This window comes from Oncorhynchus gorbuscha, linkage group LG22 (genome assembly GCF_021184085.1).
Source record: "Oncorhynchus gorbuscha isolate QuinsamMale2020 ecotype Even-year linkage group LG22, OgorEven_v1.0, whole genome shotgun sequence".
NCBI lineage: Eukaryota > Metazoa > Chordata > Actinopteri > Salmoniformes > Salmonidae > Oncorhynchus > Oncorhynchus gorbuscha.
Window position 1 is genome coordinate 27,896,696 of NC_060194.1, and position 19,496 is coordinate 27,916,191.

Consider the following 19,496-nt stretch of genomic DNA (forward strand, 5'->3'; position numbering starts at 1 on the left):
ATAAATTGGATTGTAATTGCATTTTGCTTGCAAATGGATCTCACCTACTTCATGTCGTTGAGTGGAAATGCTAATTAAAGAAGCGTAATGCAGGGCCACCGTGTACGTTTTCCTGTGTATGATTCCAGCAGACGTGCGTGAAGGCTATTAGTCACGGACCATAGGTAAAATTTATTTATTTCCAATAATGTTTCAGCTAGCTCTCACTACAGTATCTTATGCCTGCGATCTCTTACTTTTTTGCTTACGGCAAAGTAAGTGACAGCCTCCTTCCGTTTCTCTCCACATACATTAACTAACCCCATTCCTCACCTCAACTCCCATCCCTCCAACAATCCCCCCCCCCACATACATACAGTACAGTACAGTACATACGACGAGGGGGATGGGGTAGATTCACTAGTGTCCTTAAATCCCAAATCAACCCCTAGCCCCTACCCCCTAGAGCAGGGATCGGCAACTTTGATGGGGGTGGGGGCCATAAAAAAATCAACTCATCATGAGGGGCCACAGTGGCTCTCGGGTCTGGGTACCCACATCCATACCCACACTTGCAGTCAGAGGCGGTTCTTGCCTTTTGGGGGCCTTAAGAAACTTTTTTCTGGAAATTCTACACATTTTGTCATGGGTCGGAGAAAAGGGTTTGCAATTTTCTAACTAATTTCATGCAATTCTACTCCTTTTGCCATGGGGCAGAGACGAAAATGTGCAGTTTTACAGCTAATTTGCTGCATTTCTACACACTTTGCCTTAGGGTTGAGAGAAATGTTTGCAGCTCTTAATATAGAAAAAGAAAAACTTTGACGCACTTCCAAATGACAAAATCGCACCTGTATTCTACTATTCTAACTCTCAACAGTAATTTGAGACCCCGACTGAATTAAATTGTTTTTTGTATTGCGGCCGGGAAATACAATGGTCGTCAGTTGCCCATCCCTGCCCTAGAGACTTATGTATATCTAATAGGATTGGATGGGTATCCACAATATGGTTACAATTCCACAGAGGACAAGAATGGTGGACATTCCACCATATTTCTTACACATACAGCACTAGTCAAAAGTTTAGACACACCTACTTATTCCAGGTTTTTTTTTATTTTAAAAAAAAACAATTTTCTACATTGTAGAATAATCAAAACTATGAAATAACACATACGGAATCATGTAGCAACCAAATAATAAAATAAAAAAAGCTAAATATATTGTATATTTAGATTATTCAAAGTGGCAACCCTTTGCCATAATGACAGCTTTGCACACTCTTCGCATTCTCTCAACCAGCTTCATGAGGTAGTCACCTGGAATGCATTTCAATTAACAGGTGTGCCTTGTTAAAAGATAATTTGTGGAGCCAATCAGTCGTGTTGTGACAAGGTAGAGGTGGGGAGAGAACGTCAAGACTGTGCAAAGCTGTCATCAAGGCAAAGGGTGGCCACTTTGAAGAATCTAAAATCTAAAATGTATTTTAATTTGTAGAACATTTTTTTGGTTACTACATGATTCCATACGTGTTATTTCATAGTTTTGATGTCTTCACTGTTATTCTACAATGTAGAAAATAGTAAAGATAAAGAAAAACCCTTGAATGAGTAGGTGTGTCCAAACTTTTGACTGGTACTGTATACAATCCTCTCTGATCTACACAAGTGTCTAGGTGGTTAGTGGCTAGCCAGGGGATGGTTTGAACCAGCCACTCACCACGTTCCCTAGATGGGAACATGCATACATATTACATACATCAGTGGAGACCAACCCCACGGCACGATAGAACCCCTTGAAGGCCACTCACCACGTTCCCTCTATGGGCCATTAGGATGGCAAAGTTGGTCAGGTGACTACAGGAACAGGTGGTGTGGCTCTTGTTGGTGTCCAGGAGCTTACAGCCCTGAGTGGACCAGTAGCCTATCATACTCCTCTCAGAGTAGTTCCAGAATGAGCAGTTGGGGTTGTCGTAGTGCTCCTTCTACAGAGCAGGACATTAGGAAATAAGAACATTGTTTCAGACAAATAGTTAACAGTTAGGGTTGTAGAAGTTCTCAATAAGCAACACACGAGGAAACCTTTTGAATACCACAAACAATAACATTTTAAGCATTGTTTAAAACGAACTAACACATTACTTTAGAGTACATATGCTTCCTACCTATATATACATACTGTTATTTTCCATCAAAAGGCAATTAACAGCAGGCTAAGATTTGAGTTCAGTATACTATTAACAGTATATAGTCTAGTGAGTGTGTGTAGGAACAGTGCAGATCTACTAATCTGGGTAAGAGCCTAATAAAACTTGATTAGATTTTTTTTGTCTGTCATGCCAAGTGTAATTATACACAATTTCAGTCAATTATAAACAATTGCAGAATACCATGGCATAAACATGATAGCATGTTCTATGTAAACTAACAAACGTATAACCGTGGGAGTTCCAGATGTACACAAGTATCGATATTTTACAGCCGTGCTCACAGTGCAGCTGTATCTTATGACATTGGCTTTGATCCTCCAACTACTAAAGACCACACTGCCATTTCCTTTCCCACTATTTCCCCCTGCACTGAACAACACCGCAGAATGACACTAGGGCTAGGGGAACTCACGTCGAGGTGCTCCAGGGTGAAGATGACGGGGTCAGACACGAACACACGGCTGGACTCCTTGGTGATGGAGGCGGCCAGGATGTGCGAGTTGACGGTCAGGTCTGAGAGGTTACGTCCTCCTCCTCGGAGCGTGGCATTCTCTGTACTGAGGAACTGGCCCAGGTGCTTGTAGAGGACAAACACCAGCTTGGCCACACCTGGGGAAAAAACAGAATAAGATTTACGGTGGCATTGTGAACGTACAGAATTGCTGCTCATTTCTATCCTTCAGCCACTTTCTCAGTGAAGGACAATTATCCTTCAGCATGATCTCATTCATTCATTCATTCCCCCCTAGTTACCGTTTTTACTGTTAACTTTGACTGTGTTTGCAGACAGCTGAATCGAGGCTCCACCCTTGCTGGTCTGGGGGAACCTGAAGTCCTGCACCTGGCCGTCTGTACTGAGCACATACACATCCAGCACTGGAGAAGGACAAGGAGAGGGGGAGGTAGAGGTAGAGGGGGGGATTAGGGAATGTTGGTGGTATACATGACTAAAAGATCACGTTTCAATCAATGATTTATAGATACACTAGATGACTATTAAGGGGTGCTGTGTTGAAGCCACCGTACCTCCATCTTGGCACTCCCCACAATTGTAAAAAATGTTTTGGAAGCTATAGAAATGCATTCATTAATGTCGACATTAGTTTTTTGCATGCTTATTATTTTACAGATATCTTAATGCATACTTGTAATAATATTATGTGAGCTAAACATAAGAATATACAGTACCAGTCAAAAGTTGCGACACACCTACTCATTCCAGAGTTTTTCTTTATTTTTACTATTTTCTTCATTGTAGAATAATAGTGAAGACATCAACACTATGAAAAAACACATAGAATCAAGTAGTAGCCAAAAAAGTGTGAAACAAATCAAAATAAACGTTATATTTGAGATTCTTCAAAGTAGCCACCATTTGCCTTAGTGACAGCTTAGCACACTCCTGGCATTCTCTCAACCAGCTTCATGAGGTAGTCCCCTGGAATGCATCTCAGTTAACAGGTGTGCCTTGTTAAAAGTTAATTTGTGGAATTTCTTTCTTTCTTAATGTGTTTGAGCCAATCAGCTGTGACAAGGTAGGGATGGTGTACAGAAGATATCCCTAGTTGGTAAAAGACCAAGTCCATATTATGCAAGAACATCTAAAAAATAAAGAAAAATTGACAGTGCATCATAACTTTAAGACATGCGGGTCGGGTCAGTCAATACCGAGAATGTCAAGAACTTTGAAAGTCTCTTCAAGTGCAGTCGCTAAAACCATCAAGCGCTATGATGAAACTGGCTTTCATGAGGACCGCCATAGGAAAGGAAGACCCAGGGTTACCACTGCTGCAGAGGATAAGTTCATTAGAGTTACCAGCCTCAGAAATTGCAGCCCAAATAAAATGCTTCACAGAGTTCAAGTAACAGACACATCTCAACATCCACTGTTCAGAGGAGACCAAGTGAAAATCAGGCCTTCAAGGTTGAATTGCTGCAAAGAAACCACTACTAAAGGACACCAATAATAAGAAGAGACTTGCTTGGGCCAAGAATCATCAGCAATGGACATTAGACTGGTGGAAGTCTGTCCTTTGGTCTGATAAGTCCAAATTTGAGATTTTTGATTCCATCCACTGTGTCTTTGTGAGACGCAGATTAGGTGAACGGATGTGGTTCCCATCGTGAAGAATGAAGGAGGGGGTGTGATGGTGCTTTGCTGGTGACAATGTCTGTGATTTATTTAGAATTCAGGGCCCACTTAACCAGCATGACTACCACAGCATTCTGCAGTGATATGCCATCCCATCTGGAAAAGCAGACAACAAGTGCTTAGCATATGTGGGAACACCTTCAAGACTGTTGGAAAAGCATTCCAGGTGAAGCTGGTTGAGAGAATGCCAAGAGTGTGCAAAGCTGTCACCAAGGCAAAGGGTGGCTACATTGAAGAATCTCAAATATAAAATATATTTCTTGGTTACTACATGATTCCATATGTGTTATTTCATAGTTTTGATGTCTTCACTATTATTATACAATGTAGAAAATAGTAAAAAATAAAAATAAACCCTTGAATGAGTAGGTGTTACCAAACTTGACTGGTGCGGTATATACATAAAAAAATCTTAAAGTATAATTTTTTGACATTACTAATGTTACTGTCCCCACTACAATAACAAAAATACTTAAATACATGTAATTTTGCCCTTGAAACATTTAATTGAAATTTTGTCGAATTCCATTTATTCCTATGGCAACCGGTGGCTTTAAAGCATCTCAATAGCCAATACATAGAATCAGCAATTAAAGGTTTATATACATCATTGGTTTCAATAGCAACAAACAGTGTTTAATAGAGCTCTGATATAAAGGTTGGGAAGAGTGAAACAAGAGAGCAGCAATGTCCAGTGTTCCTGCTACAGAATCCAATCAATATCCCATCCAGTGCTATTTACTATATATATAAAAAATGCACTAAGCTGCTCCTGGTAACCCCAGTCTACAGAGCTCCTCAGGGAGAAAGAGAAAGATCACACCACCATACAACCTGCTACAGATAAAATGTTTGACCATTTCTTCCCCCTTTGGTCTCTCTCTCTCTCTCTCTCTCTCTCTCTCTCTACCTCTCTCTCCCTACCTCTCTCACATACACACACCTGTCTCTCTCTCTCTCTCTCTCTCTCTCTCTCTCTCTCTCTCTCTCTCTCTCTCTCTCTCTCTCTCTCTCTCTCTCTCTCTCTCTCTCTCTCTCTCTCTCAAAGGATACATCTGTTGGAGAAATGGAGAAATCTATTGTTGAGGCCTTGTGTGCTAAAAGCACATAAACTATGCAAGTATTCATGGTGCAGTGTATAAGCTTTTCCTTATCTGCTTCTATTGACCATTTACTGAGAAAGAGTTAAGGCATGGTTAGAGGATATAGCCACCATATAGAATATGAAATTATTCAATTGATTTCTTAGATTTTCCATAAGGAGACTGGACAGCTCATCTTGCAAGGCGCGCGGGGAACTCATAACCAAGGAACAAAGAGGCTTGTGTGGGGAAATGACAGTTCACTGCACAAAGCTGACTTAAATGAATGAGATCACATTGCTAATAAACTGCCTGTGAGAACATATTAGCTTGCCTGGCGCCGAGCGAGACATCAAACCTCCTACTGTGACTTCAACTAAATGTGGTCTTTTTAAAAACCACTTTGCCTCTCTCCTGGAGGAATAGCTGTCCAGGTTCTTTTTCTGTGTCTAGAATGAGAAGCCCGCGGAAACTAACATCAGTATCTTTCTATAGAATGGTTGTGAACGTTAACTTCCACTTCCTTGGACATAACCAACTGTTGTAAAAAAAAAGCACATTTTACTACTGAGGACAAAGTAATTTTCTTCCAAGACAGGGTCACAGTTCAATTAAAATGATAATTAAACTGTGGATTGCAACTGGCAGACGTGTCTGTCTCGTTTTTCCTTTTTATGAGTGACGGGCAGGGAGGGTAGAGAGAAGAAAACAAACATACGGATGTTGTCCGCAGGCACTTTGACGACAGCGGGCTCAATCAGGTTGTCGGCAAGGACGAAGGCTCCTTCCTCCAGGGTATCCAGTAACATGGTGGCGGCGTGCGTTTGCTCCGTGGAATTCATGTCTTCCCAGGACTTCAGGGCTTCCGGCCTCAGGAGGTTGTCAACCGTATCCACAATGGCCTGTATCCGTGGAAACAAATGTCAGAGTTTGTTGCTTTTTTATGCCTCATAAATTCTACAACTGTCCGCAGCAGAAAGGGGGCAAGGAAGGCATGTTATGCAGATAGCAAGCAAGGACAAGCAAATCAACATCAACAACTTAACACTTTAATAAATAAGGTCACTGGCATTATAGGATGAGATGAAGATACATTTAAATTAAAACATCACTTAAAGATGGCATGGCGGTCACAGAATATAAACTAAAGGAACTTGTCTCCCCACTTCCCTGGTTTAGACCCATTTATTTTCTTTTGAATAACAAAACTGTGCCAGAGGGGAAGTTGGAACACAAACCAAATGTTTTTCAAATGAATGGAGCAGTTCCTTCTCAATACTGCTCTCTTAGTTCCTGTTCTTAAACATCTTACTTTTCCCAAAGAACAATTATCTTCCCTAACAATGAATATATTCCATAACAGGATCTGGTGATAATGGCCTTGAAATGTGCAGTTTTTCCTTCCTTGAGGCGAAAATGGTATCAAAAAACGAAATGCATTTGTTTCTTGGGTAGCAGTCGAAGTAAAGATGGGGATATTTCTGCTTGTTTTCAATGGCAATCTTTTCATTTCCTGCTTGGCTGATAAGCAGTAAGTAAGCAAAACATTCCAAACCTTCTAGAAAAAGTATCATATTTTGATCAAAATGGAGGTCCCTGTGACCCTGTGCGGGAGAGTTCATGACTTCCATGTAGTTAAGCATATCTATATCCACACAGCATCGCTAACGCTAGCCCCACTGACGACTCTTATGTAGCTTAGCATATCCATAGCCACACAGAAACGCTAGGCTAGCCCCACAGATAAACATAGCCATTGGCATAATTACCCCACAAATCCATATCAACCCATGGCCCAATAAACCAGAGACAATTTAACCACAGGTGCCATTAACCACAGCAGAGGTCCAGGCTACACTATAGTGGTAATTAGGAAATAAAAAAGTCACTCTCTGTACCAATTAGTGCAAAGCTGTGATTATCATCCACACACACACACACACACACACACACACACACACACACACACACACACACACACACACACACACACACACACACACACACACACACACACACACACACACACACACACACACACACACACACACACACACACACACACACACACACACACACACTAATTGACCATAGGCACAATTACCCTGTTGCCGGGATTAAACAAAATAATTTATACATACACTAGATGACTGATGCGAGTGTGCTGTGTTGAAGCCCTGTGCCTCCATCTTACCACTCCCCCACCATTGTAAAAAAAAATATATATATTCGTTTTTGCCACATTTATTTTATTACAGACTTAATGCATACTCCTAAATTGTTTTATGTGAGCTAAAAAAAAAATCTTTAAAGTAGGAGTTTTTGACATTACGAATGTTGCTTTACCCAGTACAAGAACAGAAAATACATGTACATTTTGTCCTTGAAACATTTAATTGAAATATCGTAGAATTCCATTCATTCCTATGGAGGACTGCTCCTACTGGGGAGTACCAATACATTGCATCAGCAATCCAGGGTTTATATACATCATTGATTAAACCCTGTAGTCCCTCGCTATCAAACCAGACTGATGATTAACCAATCACCACAACATGTAAACAGACCACACAGCATGGCTACCATTATTACCTAGAGGTATGATAAGCGTACAGTCCAGCTCTGAATCAGATGCCTATAGTGTCTGTCTGTCTCTCTCTATGGGGGAGTGCTGACCCTTCAGATGGGAAAGATAGAGCCTCTGTTAAGGACCACACACACAACATCTAACGTTGATCTGACGTTGATTCGGGCGCGCTGTGCTTTAGGGAACACGCACTGTTGGATGTCTGACTGCACAAATTACAGCAGACACTGTTCAGAGGTGATAATTATTCTCGGCCGGCAAACGCTATTGGTGTGTCCTTTATTGGAGTGTGATGGGGGAGTCAGAGAGGGGATAGGGAGGATAGGAGAGAGGTAGAGAGTCAGAGAGGAGAGGGGTGTCAGAGAGGGCATAGGAGAGGTAGAGAGTCAGAGAGGAGAGGAGAGGGGTGTCAGAGAGAGGATAGGAGAGAGGTAGAGAGTCAGAGAGGAGAGGGGTGTCAGAGCGGGGATAGCAGAGGTAGAGTCAGAGAGGAGAGGAGAGGGGGGTCAGAGAGGGGGTAGGGAGGATAGGAGAGAAGAAGAGAGTCAGAGAGGAGAGGGGTGACAGAGAGGGGATAGGGAGGATAGGATTGAGGTAGAGAGTCAGAGAGGAGAGGGGTGTCAGAGAGAGCATAGGAGAGAGGTAGAGAGTCAGAGAGGAGAGGTGTGTCAGAGAGAGGATAGGAGAGAGGTAGAGAGTCAGAGAGGAGAGGGGTGTCAGAGAGGGGATAGGAGAGAGGTAGAGAGTCAGAGAGGAGAGGAGAGGGGGTCAGAGAGGGGGTAGGGAGGATAGGAGAGAAGAAGAGAGTCAGAGAGGAGAGAAGAGGGGGGTCAGAGAGGGGATAGGGAGGATAGGAGAGAAGAAGAGAGTCAGAGAGGAGAGAAGAGGGGGTCAGAGAGGGGTAGGGTGGATAGGAGAGAAGAAGAGAGTCAGAGAGGAGAGAAGAGGGGGTCAGAGAGGGGATAGGGAGGATAGGAGAGAGGAAGACGCTCTTATCCCGACTTACAAATTAGTGCATTCACCTTATGACATCCAGTGGGTCACTTAAAGTGTAAAACTTAGGGGAACAGGGGGAGACGAGGTGTGTCAGTGTTACCCAGAGAGGAGAGGTGTGTCAGAGAGAGGATAGGAGAGAGGTAGAGAGTCAGAGAGGAGAGGAGAGGGGTGTCAGAGAGAGGAGCGGGTAGCGTCAGAGTAGCAGTAGTGATCACAGGTCTAGGACCATTACACCCCAGACAAACAGAGAAACACTCAACGGTCCTCACTCCTGGTGAGAACCCCCTTGTAGGTGTGAAGGAGAAACAAAAAATGAAACAAATTCATGCCTCTAATTTGTGACAGTGTTAAAATAAAGTAAAAACTGTTCTGATTGAGTAGTCTTTTATTCTCGCCTGGGTGGAGGTCGCACAACGCAACAATCACAAGGGTGTTACCCAAGATGCCCCACAGTGAACAGGACATTCTTGGGTGGTGGTGCTGCTGCTGATTTCACTAACATTGTCTATTGATGGATGGCGATGCATAAAGAAGACAGCCTTAAATCAAGTTGACAGAGACATATCCCCATTTTTCCCAGTAAAAGAAACCTCAGACGTAGCCAACGGTCAGGGATGAGTTGATGAGCGAGGTGAGGTAAGGAGAGGTCTATGGTCTGGAGAAAACAGCCCTAACTCATCATGGTGAAGATTTGCTCCGACCAGTCAAACAGAGACTGATGAGAGAAACACAAGAGATCTGAGAAGGCTGGTTTGTGCTGTGTAAGACAGGCCCACTTTGTGTTTACGCCAGAGCCCATTCTTTCAACAGGACCTGCTCTCAGATTATAAACTCAGAGCAAAGGAAAATGACATGGAGAGAGAAAGGAATTAAAAGACCCAACATCCGATATGAACACAAACACATTAATTGGACTGAACACGAATCCACCAGACAAACACTAAGATGTCAGCGAGAGGAAGAACATGGAGACGCTGAGAATGGTAAAGTGTAAGCAAGTGAAAAACTGGGTACACTGACACTTTGATCACACTTACGGGTGACAGGGAGGTACAATTACGGCCGTGGGAAGGCAATTATTCATACAACACACAAGGAGCAGACAGGAGATGGAGGGATGGACAGAGGGATTGAGAGAGGGGGGATGGAGAGAGATATAAGTGATAGGAGAGATATTAAAGATAAACCGAGACATATTGACTGACAGACAGGCAGGCAGATAGATAGACAAACAGACAGGTGAGTCGAGAGGTAGAGAGATGGATGGGCAAACCGACAGGCTAATAGACACACAGGCAGATAGACAGGCAGGCAGATAGACAGGCAGGCAGATAGACAAACAGACAGGTGAGTCGAGAGGTAGAGAGATGGATGGGCAAACCGACAGGCTAATAGACACACAGGCGGATAGACAGGCAGAGAGACAGGTGGACACGTTGTGCATACAGACAAGCCAACAGATAATCACAGACGGACAGCCACAGGCATAACACCAATGCTACTGAGCAAACTGTGGACACTTTAAGAGGTAAAGGAGTCTATGTGGAACCAGCAGGTATACAGTACCTTCATATATGCCCTGCATGTCCTCTCTCTCTTTTGAAGCTTTTTAACACAAAGAGAAGATCAAGAACAAGAGAAACACTATTAGGAAGCAAAAAGCTTAGGGGAAAGAAAGAGGATGGTCTGTGTCTTTAGAAAACACCTAAAATACACCACTTACCCAACTTGAATCAGGAAGGAAATTAGAATATATAAACCTTACGTTAGGTAGATGAAATAAGAAGCTCACAATATATTATGTAGCACATTGTCAATGTGTTTGGGAAGCTGTGTCTGAATATGTATCTTACATAACTACAAGGTCCTGGCTGGCAGAGACAAGGCTGCACAGCATTGCGTTGTAGAGGGGGAATTGCTGAGATTCAATTCCTATGCTTTGCATTAACGATGCTTTATAAAGCATTAAGACAATAAGCAAAGCCAGAGGGGGTCATTTGGATTCCATGGCACTGAGGTTATAACAGTCTGCCAGCTCTGGGGTTTATTTAGAGCCTTAGTTGGCCTGTCTCGGTCTCAGTCAAAAGAGACGGATTCATTATTCCCACAGCCAGCTAAATCGTGGCTGAAGGAGTGTAGCATTGTGCTGTTGTAAGACAGTACAGTTAGAACACAGACAGAAAGGTTCAGTCTATGACGAGCTACGAAGGGAACAAAGAAAACACTACGGACGTGCCTTTTGGTCCAAATCCACTTCGCTTTCACCTTTGCGTTCTGAATAGCACTGTAAAACTGTCATTCATTTCTATGACTGTAGAAGTTAGGCCTTAAGATTCCTGCTTGTACCTTTCACTCAGAGAGACATGGTAAGTGCTCTGGAGGAGGGAAGGCAGCTCTGCTCTTGCCTGTCTGGTGGTAGAGAGGAGAGTTATTCTTTGTGTTGGCTAGCGGGGGGCTGCTATCCATTAGCTCTTAGAGCTGCCAGGTGAGAAAGCTGCATTTCAGAACCCAGTAATTTCTAGGAAAAGGTGGGGCTAGGGGCTGGAAGAATAAGCTCCCTCCTTACCCTCAGCCACAGCTCCCCCTAAGGGCTGGGGATGCCTTACCTCACTCCCTCCTTAACCTCAGCCACAGCTCCCCCTAAGGGCTGGGGATGCCTTACCTCACTCCCTCCTCCCCCTTACCTGGAGAAAGACTTGTGGTTGTGGAGGGGTGGGTGGGTGGGGGTGGGGGTTGGGGTTGGGGTTAAATGAGTGACTCATAATTCACTTTTTATTTTATTTTTATGTTTCTTCATACCAAGCGAAATTATCTAACGTCATTGCCAGATCAATTTGTTTATTTTAAGCTTAAAATGGATTTATACAAGTAACTTAGTTTAAGGTAAAATATCTTGAAAATGACATTTAAAAAATATAAATGACTTGTATAAAGCCTTGTTAAGATTAAAATAACAGAATGATCTGCCAATGATGTTAGATAATTTAGCTTGGTACAAAGAAACCTAAAAAAGTGAATTATCACTCCAAATAGGTTATTTGGGCTTTTGATTGGAATGAACTGCAGTGAGACTACCTTGAGGAGAGCAGGGAATACTACCTACCTAGATATATACACACATGTTCATACAGTATATGGCACTCGTAGCCTACCTGGGGTCACATACAGTATATGGCACTCGTAGCCTACCTGGGGTCACATACAGTATATGGCACTCGTAGCCTACCTGGGGTCACATACAGTATATGGCACTCGTAGCCTACCTGGGGTCACATACAGTATATGGCACTCGTAGCCTACCTGGGGTCACATACAGTGCGTTGGGAAAGTATTCAGACCCCTTCACTTTTTCCACATTTTGTTATGTTACAGCCTTATTCTTTAACCTGTTCAGGATACCACGGTTTACTGCCCCTTCTGGAGGATTTGGGTACCCATATAAAACAGGATACATTTTTTTCAAAAGTTGCTAATATATGCATATAAAAATATTATCAAATAGAAAACACTCTAACGCTTCTAAAATCGTTTAAATTTTTGTCTCTATGTAAAGCAGAAGTGTCAGGGCATGCATTCTCCCAAAGTCTCTCTTGTAATGGAAAAAGTTGGCACCACTTTGACGTCATCGTATACGCACTTACCAAGCAGTTACAAGCCTGGGAAGAGTCTGTATGTGTTCAGCGGGAAGCCTGCTTCCAATGAGGCGTGTAACTGTGAGAATCGCGCGCTCACGAGACTTTGAGCGTGCCGAAAGGTCTCGGTCACGCCTAAAAACAGTGCACCTATTTGCGCGCTCTGCACATTTTCTCTCTTTCCCTCAGGATCGATTAAAAGACGTGTGTGTTTCGCTTCGTCCTCACAATTGCTGTAGACCTTTATAACATGTTAAAGCTTAATTATGAACATAGTTTGACAAGTTTACTCGACATATGATATATATTTTCAACGTTTTGGTGCGCACCCACTTCAATTTTGCCTACATTTTGACCAAAAACAGGCTATTTTGAGAACCGAAAGACGCAGACTTGAAAACTGAACGCTAATTTGGTGAGTATAATCCCTTCCAGGTCTTCTGATGGAAGAACAGCAAAGGTAAGGGAATATTTATGTGTTAATTTTGGGTTTCTGTCGACTCCAAGATAGAGGAGTCATTATGCTAATGTGGGAGCGCCGACTCCCTATTATAGCCTAGTAAACGCAAAATGTAATGTTATAAATAAAAGTAACACAGCGTTTGCATTTAGAAGAAGTGTATCTTCCTATACATATGTAAAACATGCATATTTAGTCAAAGTTTATGATGTGTATTCCTTGTTAGCTGACGTTATCTGCCGGAGCTATTTAATTTCTCCGGACATTTTAGTAGCATTTTTTGAACGATGCATCATTGTAAACAGAGATTTATGGATATATATAGCATATTATTGAAAAAAAAATGAATGTACTGTGTAACATGTTATATTACTGTCATCTGATGAAGATTTCAAAAGGTTAGTGAAATTATTTTTCTTTTAATCCTGCGTTTGTTGATTGCATATTTTTTCCTACTTGGCTATGCAAATGAGCTATGTCTGCGGTGGTGGTTTGACATAAATATGTGCTATGTTTTCGCCGTAAAACATTTTAGAAATCTGACTTGCTGGCTAGATAAACAACTTGTTTATCTTTCATTTGAGCTATTTTACTTGTTAATGTGTGGAGGTTAAATATTTTTAGGAATATTTTTGCGCATTGTGCATTATGGTAATGAGCTTGAGCTGTAGTCACGCTACCCGCACAGGAATATAACCCCCTAACAAGATAATGGATTAAATAAAATTAAAATCTCATCAATCTACAAACAATACCCTATAATGACAAAGTCAAAAGTATTCAGACGCTTTGCTATGAGACTTGAGATTGAGCTCAGGTGCATCCTGTTTCCATTGATCACCCTTGAGATGTTTCTAAAATTTGATTGGAGTCCATCTGTGTTAAATTCAATTGATTGGACATGATTTGGAAAGGTCCCACAGTTGACAGTGCATATCAGAGCAAAAACCAAGCAATGAGGTCGAAGGAACTGTCCGTGGAGCTCAGAGACAGGACGACTGTGGCGAGGCACAGATCTGGGGAAGGGTACCAAAACATTTCTGCAGCATTGAAGCTCCCCAAGAACACAGTGGCCTCCATCATTCTTAAATGGAAGAAGTTTGGAACCTCCAAGACTCTTCCTAGAGCTGGCCACCTGGCCAAACTGAGCAATCTGAGCAAAAATGCCGAAATTGTTGCAACTCCTATTACTAGCCTGTTCAACCTCTCTTTTGTATCGTCTGAGATTCCCAAAGATTGGAAAGCTGCCGCGGTCATCCCCCTCTTCAAAGTGGGAGACACTCTAGATCCAAACTGCTACAGACCTATTATATCCATCCTACCCTGCCTTTCTAGTCTTCGAAAGCAAAGTTAACAAACAGATTACTGACCATTTCGAATCTCACCGTACCTTCTCCGCTATGCAATCTGGTTTCAGAGCTGGTCAAGGGTGTACCTCAGCCACACTCAAGGTCCTAAACGATACCATAACCGTCATCGATAAGAGACATTACTGTGCAGCCGTATTCATCGACCTGGCCAAGCCTTTCGACTGATTGCCTCGCCTGGTTCACCAACTACCTCTCTAATAGAGTTCAGTGTGTCAAATCGGAGGGCCTGCTGTCCGGACCTCTGGAAGTCTCTATGGGGGTGCCACAGGCTTTTCTCTGTATATATCAATGATGTCGCTCTTGCTGCTGGTGATTCTCTGATCCACCTCTACGCAGACGACACCATTCTGTATACCACTGGCCCTTCTTTGGACACTGTGTTAACTAACCTCCAGAAGAGCTTCAATGCCATACAACACTCCTTCCGTGGCCTCCAACTGCTCTTAAATGCTAGTAAAACTAAATGCATGCCCATCAACCGATCTCTGCCCGCACCTGCCCGCCCGTCCAACATCACTTCTGACTTAGAATATGTGGATAACTACAAATACCTAGGTGTCTGGTTAGACTGTAAACTCTTCTTTCAGACTCGCATTCAGCATCTCCAATGCAAAATTCAATCTAGAATCGGCTTCCTACGTCGCAACAAAGCCTCCTTCACTCATGCTGCCAAACATACCCTTGTAAAACTGACCATCCTACCAATCCTCGACTTTGGCGATGTCATTTACAAAATACCCTCCAATACCCTACTCAACAAATTGGATGCAGTCTATCACAGTGCAATCTGTTTTGTCACCAAAGCCCCATATACTACCCACCATTGCGACCTGTACGCTCTCGTTGGCTGGCCCTCGCTAAATACTCGTCGCCCTTGTCTCACCTGATTTGCTCACATTGTATATAGACTTATTTTTCTACTGTATTATTGACTGTATGTTTGTTTATTCCATGTGTAACTCTGTGTTGTTGTATGTGTTGAACTACTTTGCTTTATCTTGGCCAGGTCGCAATTGAAAATGAGAACTTGTTCTCAACTGGCCTACCTGGTTAAATAAAGGTGAAATCATTTGTTTTTGTTAATCGGGGGGGAAGGGCCTTGGGACAGGGAGGTGACCAAGAACTTGAAGGTCACTATGACATAGCTCCAGAGTTCCTCTGTGGAGATGGGATAAACTTCCAGAAGGACAATCATCTCTGTAGCACTCTACCAATCAGGTATTTATGGTACAGTGGCCAGACGGAAGCCACTCCTCAGTAAAAGGCACATGACAGCCCGCTTGGAGTTGGCCAAAACGCACCTAAAGGACACTCAGACTAGACAACAAGATTGTCTGGTCTGATGAAACCAAGATTGGCCTGATTGACAAGCGTCACGTCTGGAAGAAACCTGGCACCATCCCTACAGTGAAGAATGGTGGTGGCAGCATCATGCTGTGGGGATATTTTCAGTGTATCTTACAGGGAGACTAGTCAGGATCAAGGGAATGATGAACAGAGCAAAGTACAGAGAGATCCTTGATAAAAACCTTCTCCAGAGTGCTCAGGACCTCAGATTGGGGCGAAGGTTCACCTTCCAACAGGACAATGACCCTAAGCACACAGTCAAGACAATGCCGGAATGGCTTCGGGACAAGTCTCTGAATATCCTTGAGTGTCCTTGATAAAAACCTGCTCCAGAGCGCTCAGGACCTCAGATTAGGGCGAAGGTTCACCTTCCAACAGGACAACGACCCTAAGCACAAAGTCAAGACAACGCAGGAGTGGCTTCGGGACAAGAATGTCAGAGCCCGGACTTGAACCCGATCAAACATCTCTGTAGAGACCAGAAAATAGCTGTGCAGTGACACTCCCCATCCAACCTAACAGAGCTTGAGGGGATCTGCATAGAAGAATGGGAGAAACTCCCCAAATACAGATGTGCCAAGCTTTGTAGCATCATATCCAAGAAGACTCGATGCTGGAATTGCTGGCAAAGGTGCTTCAACAAAGTACTGAGTAAAGGGCCTGAATACTTATGTAAATGTATATATATATACATATATATTGTATAAATAACATTTCAAAAACTGTTTATGGACTATTGTGTGTAGATTGATGGGGGAAAAAACAATGGAATCCATTTTAGAATGAGGCTGTGGCGTAACAAAATGTGGGAAAAGTCAAGGGGTCTGAATACTTTCTGAAGACACTGTATTATTTTATATTACCTTGTTGAAGCTCCGCCCGGCCGAGTCCTTTTCGCTAGGCCGTAGCTCCTGGAGCTGAGCATCCAGGATGTCAACCAGCTGCTCCATGAGACGCACTGATGAGCTGACGTCACCGGCGAACACCGGGCCCTGTGTGTGGTGGGCCAGCTCATTGGCTAGGTTAGCCGCGTTCTCCCCACTACGGATCTAGAGTTGGAGGAGAAAAAAACATAAATATTAATGGACTGTTAAAGCTTTTAATTACTTGTTTCTTACTAAATACAGATGTAAGATCTGGATTTGGTCACTGTTTTGTTGCTGCAACTTTTCCTGCCCCGGAGGAAATGCACAAATTCACTGAAAACCCACATTAACACACAGTTATATTAACAGTATTCCACTTTCCATGCAGCCTCATTTTGACCAGATAATAGCCTAACCACCAATCATGCAACACTTTGGACTAAAGGTTCAAATCCGGTTTCCGCAGGATTATTTAGCTGCGACAATACAGGTCAAATGAAGATCCTACATCTGTACCTGGAATGTGGTACGTTAACTATGTGATAACAATGGATACTGCTGATTTACTGTGGAGAAAGGAAGAAAAACAGCACAGCAGGAAAAGGCTCAGGGTCATTGGTGCAACATCTCTGGAGGATCGGCATCACAGTGTCAGACCAGTATACAAGTAATGTATCATATACTGATTAAAACTCAAATCAATATTAACGCTTCAAGCTATAGGCTCCAGAGAGCAATTCAAAGTGGCAGAGATTTTTTTTACAGAGAAAAGTGCATTGAATGTGTATTGTTGTTTACATCTCGAAGTCATGCAGGGGAATACAGAATGTATGGGCAAACCACGTCTTTAGTGTTGCAACCAACAAGATGCTAATACAAATACAGATATACTTTTCCCTTTCAGAAAAGGTGGTGTTTTGTTCCTTCCCTGCCACCCAGGAGCTTTGGGAGGACACTGCTGACCAACCTTTTGTGCCACTTGAGCGACCCAGTGGGAGGTACAGTTGCTGAGGTCGGGTCCCTTTGGGTTCCAGGTCCCCCCTGCTACCGTGCAGAGGTAGGAGGCGATGCCTGGAGAAACACACAACAAACAACAGTTACACAACCCTCTATTGTCTGTTTCTGTTGTGTATCGAACACTTATGTGAGCATTTATTTGTGTAACATCTGGTGATGTTGCTGAACACTGTGTGAGCATTTATTTGTGTAACATCTGGTGATGTTGCTGAACACTGTGTGAGCATTTATTTGTGTAACATCTGGTGATGTTGCTGAACACTGTGTGAGCATTTATTTGTGTAACATCTGGTGATGTTGCTGAACACTGTGTGAGCATTTATTTGTGTAACATCTGGTGTTGTTGCTGAACACTGTGTGAGCATTTATTTGTGTAACATCTGGTGATGTTGCTGAACACTGTGTGAGCATTTATTTGTGTAACATCTGGTGATGTTGCTGAACACTGCCATCTTGAATACACGGTTATATCCCCTGCAAATGAGATTGTATGACAATGAGAATAGCCTGTTTAAATAAAGGTTGAATAGAAATCAATGAAACCGAGCCAGGACATCCGTTTGTCCTGCTCCTGCTCCTCTTACTATCCTGGCTTCTCCAGAGCACGACAAACAATTGACTGAGGGCAGCCATGGTAGAAAAGAAAATTTAAAAAGGTATGATGTGAAACATCTCGGAAGATTGCCAGCTTTGTGATATCTAACTGAGTGGACACTACACAGTGAGAGATCCTCATACATTTCAGCTGTATCCTGTAGGAATCACGGGTTGTCAATGAATAAAATGCTCTGTATCATATATATTACTGCATTCTTGTCAACAGGTCTTACTACCTATTGGTACACCTTCATATCCAACGTGTCTGCATTCCATACATTCCATTTCCAAATGATTGAAATAACAGTAACTCATCCCCTTCATGCCACCTACTGTTTTTTAAATCTTCCTATATTGTCTGTTTTGACAGTTCATTCATGGAACTATTTACTATTTGGAGGTATTAGCATATTGTAGGTAATGAACATTACATCTTGGCACCTTGTCTAACATATGGAAGGCTATATGAAAGACAATGTGTAAACACACTAACATGTTCATATAGAGGAACACACACACACCCTCCCTCCCTCCCTCCCCCTCCCTCCCTCCCGGTTCCTGATAGTACCTCTGGTTCCTTTGGGGCAGGGTCTTTCCACTGTGGCTCCAGTGTGTGTCTGGGGCCAGGAGATACCCCTCATCATCCCTCCCTCACAGAAGCGCCTGGGGGTGGGAGGGATCTCTGGGGTGGTGGGGTCAGCTGTACCATGGGGGTCCTCCGCTGGCTTACCCGCCTCTCTCTCTCTCCCATCCCTGGGGTCTGCTGGAACTGTGGTGTTAACAGGGACCTTGACTATGACCATGGTGGTGGTGATGATAGTGGTGGTCTCAGGCAGGGCCGAGGAGAGGGAGACGTCTTCTATAGTTGGCACTAGGAGGAGAACAGAGCAGAGAGAGAAGTGGAGGTTATAGCTTTAATAAAACCAGCCTTATATTGAACTCCCTCTATACCTTTCAGACATACATCAGATATAACAGTCAGCAGGGAAAGTTCAAGGTACTTTCAGTGTTTTAGTTCCACACCGCTTGGAGGGATGGCTGCTCTACTGAGTCACGTCTACTGGAGTCTACAGCAGCACTGGGGTATTACTCCACACTACTCCTACTCTCTCTGTTCCGTTAGGAGGAGGAAACCTGTTAACACTACACTGTCTCAGCTATTTGAAACCCAATCTTGATAATAACAGGAGGACAGGTAGT

At 43.0% G+C, this 19,496-nt stretch overlaps 1 protein-coding gene across 14 annotated transcripts in view; it reads right to left on the reverse strand.

Moving 5' to 3' along the window:
• The window catches only part of LOC124009345 (adhesion G protein-coupled receptor L2-like), a 135,640-nt gene that overhangs the window by 29,591 nt on the left and 86,553 nt on the right, over positions 1-19,496 (reverse strand). For 9 of the 14 annotated variants that reach the window (XR_006834279.1, XR_006834280.1, XM_046321047.1 and 6 more), the window contains 8 exons: positions 18,865-19,167; positions 17,650-17,753; positions 16,680-16,865; positions 10,574-10,612; positions 6,143-6,326; positions 2,944-3,066; positions 2,603-2,799; positions 1,792-1,965 (listed from right to left, as the gene is read on the reverse strand). Coding sequence is in view for 12 of the 14 variants with exons in the window: in XM_046321047.1 (XP_046177003.1) it covers positions 1,792-1,965; positions 2,603-2,799; positions 2,944-3,066; positions 6,143-6,326; positions 10,574-10,612; positions 16,680-16,865; positions 17,650-17,753; positions 18,865-19,167 (1,310 nt within the window). In the remaining 2 variants the exon portion in view is untranslated. The remainder of the gene's footprint in view (positions 1-1,791; positions 1,966-2,602; positions 2,800-2,943; positions 3,067-6,142; positions 6,327-10,573; positions 10,613-16,679; positions 16,866-17,649; positions 17,754-18,864; positions 19,168-19,496) is intronic. The other 5 variants (XM_046321048.1, XM_046321049.1, XM_046321043.1 and 2 more) reach the window with 1 other exon arrangement.